The sequence below is a fragment of the Xenopus tropicalis genome, chromosome 8 (genome assembly GCF_000004195.4).
Source record: "Xenopus tropicalis strain Nigerian chromosome 8, UCB_Xtro_10.0, whole genome shotgun sequence".
Taxonomy (NCBI): domain Eukaryota; kingdom Metazoa; phylum Chordata; class Amphibia; order Anura; family Pipidae; genus Xenopus; species Xenopus tropicalis.
Window position 1 is genome coordinate 8,771,423 of NC_030684.2, and position 14,784 is coordinate 8,786,206.

The window sequence follows — 14,784 nt, forward strand, 5'->3', positions numbered from 1 at the left end:
ACAGTTTTTTTTATACCTAATGAAAGAAAATGCAGCTTCGCAATATCCATTCATTCCTCATTCTCACTGGGTTTATAGTTATGTGTAACTGTCACTGTGTCTGTCCCTTTCCCTTCCCTGCACTGCTGGTTCTGACTCCTGATACAACTCCCCAATACCCATTCATTCCTCATTCTCACTGGGTTTATAGTTATGTGTAACTGTCACTGTGTCTGTCCCTTTCCCTTCCCTGCACTGCTGGTTCTGACTCCTGATACAACTCCCCAATATCCATTCATCCCTCATTCTCACTGGGTTTATAGTTATGTGTAACTGTCACTGTGTCTTTCCCTTCCCTGCACTGCTGGTTCTGACTCCTGATACAACTCCCCAATATCCATTCATTCCTCATTCTCACTGGGTTTATAGTTATGTGTAACTGTCACTGTGTCTGTCCCTTTCCCTTCCCTGCACTGCTGGTTCTGACTCCTGATACAACTCCCCAATATCCATTCATCCCTCATTCTCACTGGGTTTATAGTTATGTGTAACTGTCACTGTGTCTGTCCCTTTCCCTTCCCTGCACTGCTGGTTCTGACTCCTGATACAACTCCCCAATACCCATTCATTCCTCATTCTCACTGGGTTTATAGTTATGTGTAACTGTCACTGTGTCTGTCCCTTTCCCTTCCCTGCACTGCTGGTTCTGACTCCTGATACAACTCCCCAATATCCATTCATTCCTCATTCTCACTGGGTTTATAGTTATGTGTAACTGTCACTGTGTCTGTCCCTTTCCCTTCTCTGCACTGCTGGTTCTGACTCCTGATACAACTCCCCAATATCCATTCATTCCTCATTCTCACTGGGTTTATAGTTATGTGTAACTGTCACTGTGTCTGTCCCTTTCCCTTCCCTGCACTGCTGGTTCTGACTCCTGATACAACTCCCCAATATCCATTCATTCCTCATTCTCACTGGGTTTATAGTTATGTGTAACTGTCACTGTGTCTGTCCCTTTCCCTTCCCTGCACTGCTGGTTCTGACTCCTGATACAACTCCCCAATACCCATTCATTCCTCATTCTCACTGGGTTTATAGTTATGTGTAACTGTCACTGTGTCTGTCCCTTTCCCTTCCCTGCACTGCTGGTTCTGACTCCTGATACAACTCCCCAATATCCATTCATTCCTCATTCTCACTGGGTTTATAGTTATGTGTAACTGTCACTGTGTCTGTCCCTTTCCCTTCCCTGCACTGCTGGTTCTGACTCCTGATACAACTCCCCAATACCCATTCATTCCTCATTCTCACTGGGTTTATAGTTATGTGTAACTGTCACTGTGTCTGTCCCTTTCCCTTCCCTGCACTGCTGGTTCTGACTCCTGATACAACTCCCCAATATCCATTCATTCCTCATTCTCACTGGGTTTATAGTTATGTGTAACTGTCACTGTGTCTGTCCCTTTCCCTTCCCTGCACTGCTGGTTCTGACTCCTGATACAACTCCCCAATACCCATTCATTCCTCATTCTCACTGGGTTTATAGTTATGTGTAACTGTCACTGTGTCTGTCCCTTCCCTGCACTGCTGGTTCTGACTCCTGATACAACTCCCCAATATCCATTCATTCCTCATTCTCACTGGGTTTATAGTTATGTGTAACTGTCACTGTGTCTGTCCCTTTCCCTTCCCTGCACTGCTGGTTCTGACTCCTGATACAACTCCCCAATATCCATTCATTCCTCATTCTCACTGGGTTTATAGTTATGTGTAACTGTCACTGTGTCTGTCCCTTTCCCTTCCCTGCACTGCTGGTTCTGACTCCTGATACAACTCCCCAATATCCATTCATTCCTCATTCTCACTGGGTTTATAGTTATGTGTAACTGTCACTGTGTCTGTCCCTTTCCCTTCCCTGCACTGCTGGTTCTGACTCCTGATACAACTCCCCAATATCCATTCATTCCTCATTCTCACTGGGTTTATAGTTATGTGTAACTGTCACTGTGTAACCCTACGTGACCATTCGCTATTCTAGGCGCGGGATTACCATACGGCTAATAGATGTTTGGGGCCCAAGTCGGGCACAGATATGAATTCTTTGCCCCACAGAACACAAGGGGAGCGCTGGGATTTCTTTTCAGTGATTTATGAGCTTCCTGGAGATGTTATTGCTGCCCAAATGCCACTGAGCAGTAGGATTGCTGGGAGCGGAACCATTTGTATTCGTTATCTCCCTGCCTCCCCCCCACAGTATCCCTATAACTGAACTACTCTCAGTGACATTTGTACCACTAATGTGCAATGATGAGCTACTCTTCCCCTCACTTCTCCGTCACGTGCCCTCCATTCCTACATATAATACTCCATTTATCATCCTTCCAAGTGATTCAACTCAGTGACACACAGCACTGACGCCACCGACTGCGGGTGTCTGCTTGGGTCCAACCCCTGAAAATATAAATACGTGTACGACTGGGGTAACAGTCACCCCGCTATAGTTCCAGGGGTACCCAGGGCACAAGCACTCACCCCAAATCCCCCCCTAACTGGCCTTCAGGCTGGGCCCCCTTAGCCCATAACAAGGTTACAGATATATAGAAACATTGGGGTAACAGTCACCCTGCTATAGTTCCAGGGGTACCCAGGGCACAAATAAGCACCCACCCCAAATCCCCCCCTAACTGGCCTTCAGGCTGGGCCCCCTTAGCCCAGGTTACAGATATATAGAAACATTGGGGTAACAGTTACCCTGCTATAGTTCCAGGGGTACCCAGGGCACAAATAAGCACTCACCCCAAATCCCCCCCTAACTGGCCTTCAGGCTGGGCCCCCTTAGCCCATAACAAGGTTACAGATATATAGAAACATTGGGGTAACAGTCACCCTGCTATAGTTCCAGGGTACCCAGGGCACAAATAAGCACCCACCCCAAATCCCCCCCTAACTGGCCTTCAGGCTGGGCCCCCTTAGCCCATAACAAGGTTACAGATATATAGAAACATTGGGGTAACAGTCACCCTGCTATAGTTCCAGGGGTACCCAGGGCACAAATAAGCACTCACCCCAAATCCCCCCCTAACTGGCCTTCAGGCTGGGCCCCCTTAGCCCATAACAAGGTTACAGATATATAGAAACATTGGGGTAACAGTCACCCCGCTATAGTTCCAGGGGTACCCAGGGCACAAATAAGCACTCACCCCAAATCCCCCCCTAACTGGCCTTCAGGCTGGGCCCCCTTAGCCCATAACAAATCCCCATATTTAATAAAAGCCACTAAATTTGCCCAGGAGCAGTAACCCATAGCAACCAATAAGATGTTTAATCTCAAATTCTACCTGCTGATTGGTTGCTATGGGTTACTGCTCCTGAGCAAACTTCAAAGTCACTGAAAGAGGAACATGTGATTAAGTAATTTGTGTCTCATTGGCCAATAACGGTACAAACTGCCCCATTGCCCAATATCTTTTCCTCTCTGAGCCGAATTCCCACTTTTTGAAAGCTGCTCAGTGTGGGGCAATAAGCAATATATACAGTATATACGTGTGTGTAGTAATGAGGGTGGGGGGGGGGGGCGCTATGGAGTAATTAAATGTATTTCGGGGAAAGTGAAACTTACACTGTGTCATAAACCTGATGAAACAAGAGCAATTATTGTAGTTTGGACTTTGGAGGTGAAGGTCCCGGTGACTTGACCTTTTGCAGCAGCAGCAACAGCAGCACCGACAGTCACATCATTACCCGAGTCTGTAACTGCAGCCAATGAGCTCATACTCCGTGCTGCGCATTCTGATTCCTCCCTGTCCCCTAACTGTCACTCACATATCTACAGTATATAGTGATACCCAAGCACCATCTCTCCCTACTATACCTGCTATCCCACAGCCCCAGTCCCTTCCCAGAGTCTATTATCCCCCCACTGCTACTATAGGCACCATCTCTCCCTACTATACCTGCTATCCCACAGCCCCAGTCCCTTCCCAGAGTCTATTATCCCCCCACTGCTACTATAGGCACCATCTCTCCCTACTATACCTGCTATCCCACAGCCCCAGTCCCTTCCCAGAGGCTATTATCCCACTGCTACTATAGGCACCATCTCTCCCTACTATACCTGCTATCCCACAGCCCCAGTCCCTACCCAGAGGCTATTATCCCCCCACTGCTACTATAGGCACCATCTCTCCCTACTATACCTGCTATCCCACAGCCCCAGTCCCTTCCCAGAGGCTATTATCCCCCCACTTCTACTATAGGCACCATCTCTCCCTACTATACCTGCTATCCCACAGCCCCAGTCCCTTCCCAGAGGCTATTATCCCCCCACTGCTACTATAGGCACCATCTCTCCCTACAATACCTGCTATCCCACAGCCCCAATCCCTTCCCAGAGGCTATTATCCCCCCACTGCTACTATTGGCACCATCTCTCCCTACTATACCTGCTATCCCACAGCCCCAGTCCCTTCCCAGAGGCTATTATCCCCCCACTGCTACTATAGGCACCATCTCTCCCTACTATACCTGCTATCCCACAGCCCCAGTCCCTTCCCAGAGGCTATTATCCCCCCACTTCTACTATAGACACCATCTCTCCCTACTATACCTGCTATCCCACAGCCCCAGTCCCTTCCCAGAGGCTATTATCCCCCCACTGCTACTATAGGCACCATCTCTCCCTACAATACCTGCTATCCCACAGCCCCAATCCCTTCCCAGAGGCTATTATCCCCCCACTGCTACTATAGGCACCATCTCTCCCTACTATACCTGCTATCCCACAGCCCCAGTCCCTTCCCAGAGGCTATTATCCCCCCACTGCTACTATAGGCACCATCTCTCCCTACTATACCTGCTATCCCACAGCCCCAGTCCCTTCCCAGAGGCTATTATCCCCCCACTGCTACTATAGGCACCATCTCTCCCTACTATACCTGCTATCCCACAGCCCCAGTCCCTTCCCAGAGGCTATTATCCCCCCACTGCTACTATAGGCACCATCTCTCCCTACTATACCTGCTATCCCACAGCCCCAGTCCCTTCCCAGAGGCTATTATCCCCCCACTGCTACTATAGGCACCATCTCTCCCTACTATACCTGCTATCCCACAGCCCCAGTCCCTTCCCAGAGGCTATTATCCCCCCACTGCTACTATAGGCACCATCTCTCCCTACTATACCTGCTATCCCACAGCCCCAGTCCCTTCCCAGAGGCTATTATCTCTCTGCTACTATAGGCACCATCTCTCCCTACTATACCTGCTATCCCACAGCCCCAGTCCCTTCCCAGAGGCTATTATCCCCCCACTGCTACTATAGGCACCATCTCTCCCTACTATACCTGCTATCCCACAGCCCCAGTCCCTTCCCAGAGGCTATTATCCCCCCACTGCTACCATAGGCACCATCTCTCCCTACTATACCTGCTATCCCACAGCCCCAGTCCCTTCCCAGAGGCTATTATCCCCCCACTGCTACTATAGGCACCATATCTCCCTACTATACCTGCTATCCCACAGCCCCAGTCCCTTCCCAGAGGCTATTATCTCTCTGCTACTACAAGAAGGGAACAAATGACTTCTCTTTACACATGAATAAGATAATAATGCAGACAGACTCCCAGGCTCCTATAGTTTATATAGGATGAGAGGTCTCTCTGTTAACAAGTGCCAATAAGTCCGTTGATGGATGAAATATAAATATCCATCGGTGTAAAAACAAAGTTGCCAACCATAAAGCAGAAGAAACAGGTGCCACTTTGCAAGGTTTTGTTATTTTGGACAATTACACCTGTGACATCATTCAGCGGGACTTGCAATGGAAAATGACATTATTATTATTAAATAACATTATTATTATCATTGTTATTATTGTTGGAAGACAAAGCAGTCAGATGGGCAGTGGATGTGACTGTGTGCATTCAGGGCTCTATAAAAAGTCACAGCAGCTTTAATTTACTGATATTTAACAATTACTTTTTTGCCAATGCTGGCCCAAAGAGCTTGCAATCTAATTCTGTTAACCAATACAGACTGGAAAAATGTATTATTTGTTTTTCTTTCACGGGAAACACGAGACGGCCCTGTATATTGTTGTTACTGTCGCACCTTATTGTGTTTTGAGTCAACCCGCAGGAGAAACTAATACTGCACAATGGAAACCCTCGGGGATTAACGAGATCTTACAATCAATAACCCACACAAGGATATGAAGGGATTTCCCAAGGCAGATCTTATCTCCTGAGCTCTCAAATGCCCTAAATAACATTGGACACAAAATAAGAGAAAAAAAAAACTCCTAAACCAGTGCCAATAAAATACTGTAGTTCTGGGGTATTATACATGGAATTGGCGCTGTATTTATCCTGCTGTGGGTTCTGGGGTATTATACATGGAATTGGCACTGTATTTATCCCGCTGTGGGTTCTGGGGTATTATACATGGAATTGGCGCTGTATTTATCCTTCTGTGGGTTCTGGGGTATTATACATGGAATTGGCACTGTATTTATCCCGCTGTGGGTTCTGGGGTATTATACATGGAATTGGCACTGTATTTATCCTGCTGTGGGTTCTGGGGTATTATACATGGAATTGGCACTGTATTTATCCTGCTGTGGGTTCTGGGGTATTATACATGGAATTGGCACTGTATTTATCCCGCTGTGGGTTCTGGGGTATTATACATGGAATTGGCACTGTATTTATCCTGCTGTGGGTTCTGGGGTATTATACATGGAATTGGCACTGTATTTATCCTGCTGTGGGTTCTGGGGTATTATACATGGAATTGGCATTGTATTTATCCTGCTATGTGTTCTGGGGTATTATACATGGAATTGGCGCTGTGTTTATCCCGCTGTGGGTTCTGGGGTATTATACATGGAATTGGCACTGTATTTATCCCGCTGTGGGTTCTGGGGTATTATACATGGAATTGGCACTGTATTTATCCCGCTGTGGGTTCTGGGGTATTATACATGGAATTAGCACTGTATTTATCCTGCTGTGGGTTCTGGGGTATTATACATGGAATTGGCACTGTATTTATCCTGCTGTGGGTTCTGGGGTATTATACATGGAATTGGCACTGTATTTATCCTGCTGTGGGTTCTGGGGTATTATACATGGAATTGGCGCTGTATTTATCCTGTTATGGGTTCTGGGGTATTATACATGGAATTGGCACTGTATTTATCCTGCTGTGGGTTCTGGGGTATTATACATGGAATTGGCACTGTATTTATCTGCTGTGGGTTCTGGGGTATTATACATGGAATTGGCACTGTATTTATCCCGCTGTGGGTTCTGGGGTATTATACATGGAATTGGCACTGTATTTATCCTGCTGTGGGTTCTGGGGTATTATACATGGAATTGGCACTGTATTTATCCTGTTATGGGTTCTGGGGTATTATACATGGAATTGGCACTGTATTTATCCTGCTGTGGGTTCTGGGGTATTATACATGGAATTGGCACTGTATTTATCCTGCTGTGGGTTCTGGGGTATTATACATGGAATTGGCACTGTATTTATCCTGCTGTGGGTTCTGGGGTATTATACATGGAATTGGCACTGTATTTATCCTGCTGTGGGTTCTGGGGTATTATACATGGAATTGGCACTGTATTTATCCTGCTGTGGGTTCTGGGGTATTATACATGGAATTGGCACTGTATTTATCCTGCTGTGGGTTCTGGGGTATTATACATGGAATTGGCACTGTATTTATCCTGCTGTGGGTTCTGGGGTATTATACATGGAATTGGCACTGTATTTATCCTGCTGTGGGTTCTGGGGTATTATACATGGAATTGGCACTGCTGATCTGTACATTCAGCATTTAAGATAAAATATTTCCTATGTTGTCACAATAAATACAAATTTTACGCCATTTCCCATTTAGCCGATACTAATCAGCACGGAGAAACGTTATTCTGCACATAATTCCCCTCAATTCAATTTGCCCCGCTCGGCCAGACAATGCCATTTCGCGTTACAGCTTAGTATAACAGCGCCGGGCTTTGAAGCGCCAAGGATTGCGCCCGTCGGGGGGCAGGATCGCAGGAGATTGCGCATAAATATTTGATGGAGAAGTCCTGCCGGGGGGAATGAAAGGCCGCCTGCCCTTCTCTTGTTCAGATATGTACGTTTGTGAGGGATAATGTTTCCCTTCAAAAGGAAGAAAAATTTCAAAAATAAGAGCGGCGAGGAATCAAGGCCTGACGCACGGTTTCCTTTGTTTTCGGCGACCGGAGGAAAATAATCACATGGGGTAGAACTAATCCTTAGGGACAGGCGTGGTACCTTCCTATAATATTCACTCTTTTTTTCTAGGCCAGGCAGTCATTATCAGGCACAGACCCACAGTGCAACTACTCTATATGGCCAAATGGCCCTCAGTGACTTCTAATATCCTTATCATTTACAGTAGGGGGTACATTATCCCTTATAATACATGAGTGATACTCAGAGTTCCCTGTATAACTCAGCCTGCAGCCTTGTGCCTTTATATGGGCACAGAACCCCTCAGTGACTGCTAATATCCTTATCATTTACAGTAGGGGGTACATTATCCCTTATAATACATGAGTGATACTCAGAGTTCCCTGTATAACTCAGCCTGCAGCCTTGTGCCTTTATATGGGGGGCACAGAACCCCTCAGTGACTGCTAATATCCTTATCATTTACAGTAGGGGGTACATTATCCTTTATAATAAATGAGTGATACTCAGAGTTCCCTGTATAACTCAGCCTGCAGCCTTGTGCCTTTATATGGGCACAGAACCCCTCAGTGACTGCTAATATCCTTATCATTTACAGTAGGGGGGACATTATCCCTTATAATACATGAGTGATACTCAGAGTTCCCTGTATAACTCAGCCTGCAGCCTTGTGCCTTTATATGGGGGGCACAGAACCCCTCAGTGACTGCTAATATCCTTATCATTTACAGTAGGGGGTACATTATCCCTTATAATACATGAGTGATACTCAGAGTTCCCTGTATAACTCAGCCTGCAGCCTTGTGCCTTTATATGGGGGGCACAGAACCCCTCAGTGACTGCTAATATCCTTATCATTTACAGTAGGGGGTACATTATCCCTTATAATACATGAGTGATACTCAGAGTTCCCTGTATAACTCAGCCTGCAGCCTTGTGCCTTTATATGGGGGGCACAGAACCCCTCAGTGACTGCTAATATCCTTATCATTTACAGTAGGGGGTACATTATCCCTTATAATACATGAGTGATACTCAGAGTTCCCTGTATAACTCAGCCTGCAGCCTTGTGCCTTTATATGGGGGGCACAGAACCCCTCAGTGACTGCTAATATCCTTATCATTTACAGTAGGGGGTACATTATCCCTTATAATACATGAGTGAAACTCAGAGCATATTAGATCTGTGTGTAATACAGACTGATAAACATGGAGCCTTCACCCTGCCCCTATAGATCTGCAGTTGAACTGACAGGAGAAGCCGGGCCGCCAGTAAATACATTAGCAAACGCTTCCGACCTCTCTGCTTTTAAGGAATTCAGCTTTATAATTCATCCCTAAAGTAAAAAGCCAAGACAAGACCATCCTTCACTTCGGCAAGAATATTACCCATAAAATATTTCTCCGGCACAATCAGGGATTTGGGTGATGAATCAGACATTGCTCTTTGGGAAAGACATGAGCGAATTGCCCCAGCGTGCGATATTTTTTTATTCTAAGGATGAGAGACTTTAAAATAATTCCGCTGAATACTAAATGGGACGTGCCTGGTCTTAGAATAAATTGCATTAAAGATAAATGTCCGACTGTGCTGCACTGGCACGTTACTCACCTCTTATATATAATTCAGCATTCCTTTCTGCAGCTACATCCCTCATAAATACCCCTTCTGTGTATGTGGGGTGCACTCACCCCAAATCCCCCCCTAACTGGCCTTCAGGCTGGGCCCCCTTAGCCCATAACAAGGTTACAGATATATAGAAACATTGGGGTAACAGTCACCCTGCTATAGTTCCAGGGGTACCCAGGGCACAAATAAGCACTCACCCCAAATCCCCCCCTAACTGGCCTTCAGGCTGGGCCCCCTTAGCCCATAACAAGGTTACAGATATATAGAAACATTGGGGTAACAGTCACCCCGCTATAGTTCCAGGGGTACCCAGGGTACAAATAAGCACTCACCCCAAATCCCCCCCTAACTGGCCTTCAGGCTGGGCCCCCTTAGCCCATAACAAGGTTACAGATATATAGAAACATTGGGGTAACAGTCACCCCGCTATAGTTCCAGGGGTACCCAGGGCACAAATAAGCACTCACCCCAAATCCCCCCCTAACTGGCCTTCAGGCTGGGCCCCCTTAGCCCATAACAAGGTTACAGATATATAGAAACATTGGGGTAACAGTCACCCCGCTATAGTTCCAGGGGTACCCAGGGCACAAATAAGCACTCACCCCAAATCCCCCCCTAACTGGCCTTCAGGCTGGGCCCCCTTAGCCCATAACAAGGTTACAGATATATAGAAACATTGGGGTAACAGTCACAGGATCCTTTCTTTTCATTACTATTGTGGGTTTCTGTGGCTCAATGGTGCAAAGTCAAACTGGCGGTTTGGCACAAACAAATGACACTTTAATCCCCTAGCCATGCAGACCCTAGTAATGATATATAGTAATAGTTGGAACATTACCTGAGAGGAAGCGCCGTGGCCCTGAGAAATCCAGAATGCGGCAGCATTAAGAGAAACACATAAATAGGTAAATACAGGCGACATTTGGTTCAATGCAACATTCACATAAAACATTTTCAAAAGGGGTCAAACGGGGGGGTATCCCGGGGGGCAAAGGAACTTTTATTATTGCCATTGTGAGTTTATATGATCGTTATACCATTTAACATGGTCTCCATCTAAATGTTGTAAGAGTGGGGCCATGTTCCCTGCTTTGCCCTAAGTGCCACCCAACCCTACGTAACTAGGTGACAGTTGGTTTCCATTCATGTGAATGACAAGAGGCACAAAGGGACATCCATCATGTGCTATAAGCCTAAAGCAGGGACCCCCAACCTTTTTTACTCATGAGTGTTTGGGAGCCACACAAGTCCTTTGGGGGTGCCACATAAGGGCTGTGATTGGCTATTTGGAAGCCCCATGGGGACTGCTGGCCTGTTTGGAGTAAAAATGTGTCTCTGGGCTTCCAAAACTAGCCAGAGATTTAAAAATGGCAGCTACTTTGAGGCCACTGGGGTCAACATCCAAGGGGGTGGTGAGGAACATGTTGCCCCCCGAGCCACTGGTTGGGGTTCCCTGGCCTAGGACACAGACCCCCATATTATAGAGACACCCCCTATCCAGAGAGCCTGCTTTAGTAACCATAGTGGTCCTTAGGTTGGGTTGCCACCTTTCCTCAATCCTTTTACCACCCCCGAGCAGGGGCAGGTTCCCAAGGGGGCGTACCCATGATGCGAGGGGTGGAGCTATAATGTAAATGGGGCGGGGCTGGCATGATTAGGATAGAAAGGGAGACGGGAGAGGGGGTAGGAGGGATAGGGGTGGATCGGATAGGGCCGGGGCAGTGGGCAAATTAATACTTAATACCAGCCTTGGTACTGGAAGGTATTTTACTGGCCAATGAAATACCAGCTATATGGCAACTTTATCCTTAGGGGGTAGCAAATAGTGGCAGCTGTGGCACCCAAGGGGTAAGGTAAGAGCCCACTGAGCATTATCTGCCCCAACGCAGGGTATTAAAGTGTTACTATTGTTCCACCTTATATCCCTGGCAAATACCAATTCTCTCCTCTCCTCCGATTGGTACAGAGCTTCCTTTACTGATTTCCTATCCAGAGCGATGGTGGGGGGGGGGGGTGAGAAGATTTGACCAAATACCCAGAAGGCCCCAGTCACATCCGCGCTGATGTATGTGCCCTAAAGCATTTCCATAAAGCAACTTAATGGGAGGTTTTATGGCCTCGGAGCCATCGACCGAATGCAGATTTGGACGGGATTCAAACGAGGCGATTAACCTGTTTTCTGGAAGGGAGAGCCAGCCGGCAGCACATACACCCTAATGTGTAACGGCATTAAAAGTCAATTAGCCAAAATGATCCAGGACGTAACTGGTTTACTAACAAAAACAGGCTGGGAGGCAGAATCCCACCCCCAGTATGAGGGTACAGCTTATTGTGTGCCCAGAACATTCCTTCTCTGTATATTTGTATTTATACATATGGGTAGGGGGTGCCATATTGTTTCCCTTAGACAGTACAGTATGGGGGTACAGCTTATTGTGTGCCCAGAACATTCCTTCTCTGTATATTTGTATTTATACATATGGGTAGGAGGTGCCATAGTGTTTCCCTTAGACAGCACAGTATGGGGGTACAGCTTATTGTGTGCCCAGAACATTCCTTCTCTGTATATTTGTATTTATACATATGGGTAGGAGGTGCCATAGTGTTTCCCTTAGACAGTACAGTATGGGGGTACAGCTTATTGTGTGCCCAGAACATTCCTTCTCTGTATATTTGTATTTATACATATGGGTAGGAGGTGCCATAGTGTTTCCCTTAGACAGTACAGTATGGGGGTACAGCTTATTGTGTGCCCAGAACATTCCTTCTCTGTATATTTGTATTTATACATATGGGAGGGAGGTGCCATAGTGTTTCCCTTAGACAGTACAGTATGGGGGTACAGCTTATTGTGTGCCCAGAACATTCCTTCTCTATATATTTGTATTTATACATATGGGAGGGAGGTGCCATAGTGTTTCCCTTAGACAGTACAGTACGGGGGTACAGCTTATTGTGTGCCCAGAACATTCCTTCTCTATATATTTGTATTTATACATATGGGTAGGAGGTGCCATAGTGTTTCCCTTAGACAGCACAGTATGGGGGTACAGCTTATTGTGTGCCCAGAACATTCCTTCTCTGTATATTTGTATTTATATGTATGGGAGGGAGGTGCCATAGTGTTTCCCTTAGACAGTACAGTATGGGGGTACAGCTTATTGTGTGCCCAGAACATTCCTTCTCTGTATATTTGTATTTATACATATGGGAGGGAGGTGCCATAGTGTTTCCCTTAGACAGTACAGTATGGGGGTACAGCTTATTGTGTGCCCAGAACATTCCTTCTCTGTATATTTGTATTTATACATATGGGAGGGAGGTGCCATAGTGTTTCCCTTAGACCTCTAATGCCCCTTCGGCCACCTGCATTACATAATTGTGCAAAGGCTGGCCCTGGAATCAACTTGTAGAGTTGTAAATGAACCTAATGACCCCTTGGTTCTGGGGAAAGAGGTGTAGGATAAGCAGATACTTGTTGGGGACGCTCGGGGCAACTGAACATTAATAACCATAAGAGCTGCCATAAACAGGAAAAAAAACTAAATTCACCACTAGGTGGGGCATGGTCTATGGCATTTTCTATTGTCTTTTGCCGGCAGGTCTTTGCTCTTTAGCACCACCTAGAGGCAGGATTTAACACTCATAAAATGGTGCCTGGACATGGTGAGACAAAATATGAAAACTTGCTGACTGCACCCACTAGTAACACATTAGCCGACAAACACCACAGACAGGGGGCACTAGGGCTGGCAGTTTATTTAGAGTTAATACTAAACAATGGGCCTTGGGTTCTAATATCTTCTAATATCTAATATCTACTAATATCTGCACAAGGCTGCAGGCTGAGTTATACAGGGAACTCTGAGTATCACTCATGTATTATAAGGGATAATGTACCCCCTACTGTAAATGATAAGGATATTAGCAGTCACTGAGGGGTTCTGTGCCCATATAAAGGCACAAGGCTGCAGGCTGAGTTATACAGGGAACTCTGAGTATCACTCATGTATTATAAGGGATAATGTACCCCCTACTGTAAATGATAAGGATATTAGCAGTCACTGAGGGGCTCTGTGCCCCCCATATAAAGGCACAAGGCTGCAGGCTGAGTTATACAGGGAACTCTGAGTATCACTCATGTATTATAAGGGATAATGTACCCCCTACTGTAAATGATAAGGATATTAGCAGTCACTGAGGGGTTCTGTGCCCATATAAAGGCACAAGGCTGCAGGCTGAGTTATACAGGGAACTCTGAGTATCACTCATGTATTATAAGGGATAATGTACCCCCTACTGTAAATGATAAGGATATTAGCAGTCACTGAGGGGTTCTGTGCCCATATAAAGGCACAAGGCTGCAGGCTGAGTTATACAGGGAACTCTGAGTATCACTCATGTATTATAAGGGATAATGTACCCCCTACTGTAAATGATAAGGATATTAGCAGTCACTGAGGGGTTCTGTGCCCATATAAAGGCACAAGGCTGCAGGCTGAGTTATACAGGGAACTCTGAGTATCACTCATGTATTATAAGGGGTAATGTACCCCCTACTGTAAATGATAAGGATATTAGCAGTCACTGAGGGGTTCTGTGCCCATATAAAGGCACAAGGCTGCAGGCTGAGTTATACAGGGAACTCTGAGTATCACTCATGTATTATAAGGGATAATGTACCCCCTACTGTAAATGATAAGGATATTAGCAGTCACTGAGGGGTTCTGTGCCCCCCATATAAAGGCACAAGGCTGCAGGCTGGGTTATACAGGGAACTCTGAGTATCACTCATGTATTATAAGGGATAATGTACCCCCTACTGTAAATGATAAGGATATTAGCAGTCACTGAGGGGTTCTGTGCCCATATAAAGGCACAAGGCTGCAGGCTGAGTTATACAGGGAACTCTGAGTATCACTTATGTATTATAAGGGATAATGT

General features: G+C 46.1%; 1 protein-coding gene across 3 annotated transcripts in view; it reads right to left on the reverse strand.

The window, feature by feature from the left end:
• garnl3 (GTPase activating Rap/RanGAP domain-like 3) overlaps nucleotides 1–14,784 on the reverse strand; it is a 139,285-nt gene that overhangs the window by 89,464 nt on the left and 35,037 nt on the right. For 2 of the 3 annotated variants that reach the window (XM_031891237.1, XM_031891236.1), the window contains exon 2: nucleotides 10,679–10,699. The exons of the other annotated variant lie outside the window; for it this stretch is intronic. In XM_031891237.1, the coding sequence (XP_031747097.1) occupies nucleotides 10,679–10,699 (21 nt within the window). The remainder of the gene's footprint in view (nucleotides 1–10,678; nucleotides 10,700–14,784) is intronic. 3 annotated transcript variants of the gene reach the window in all.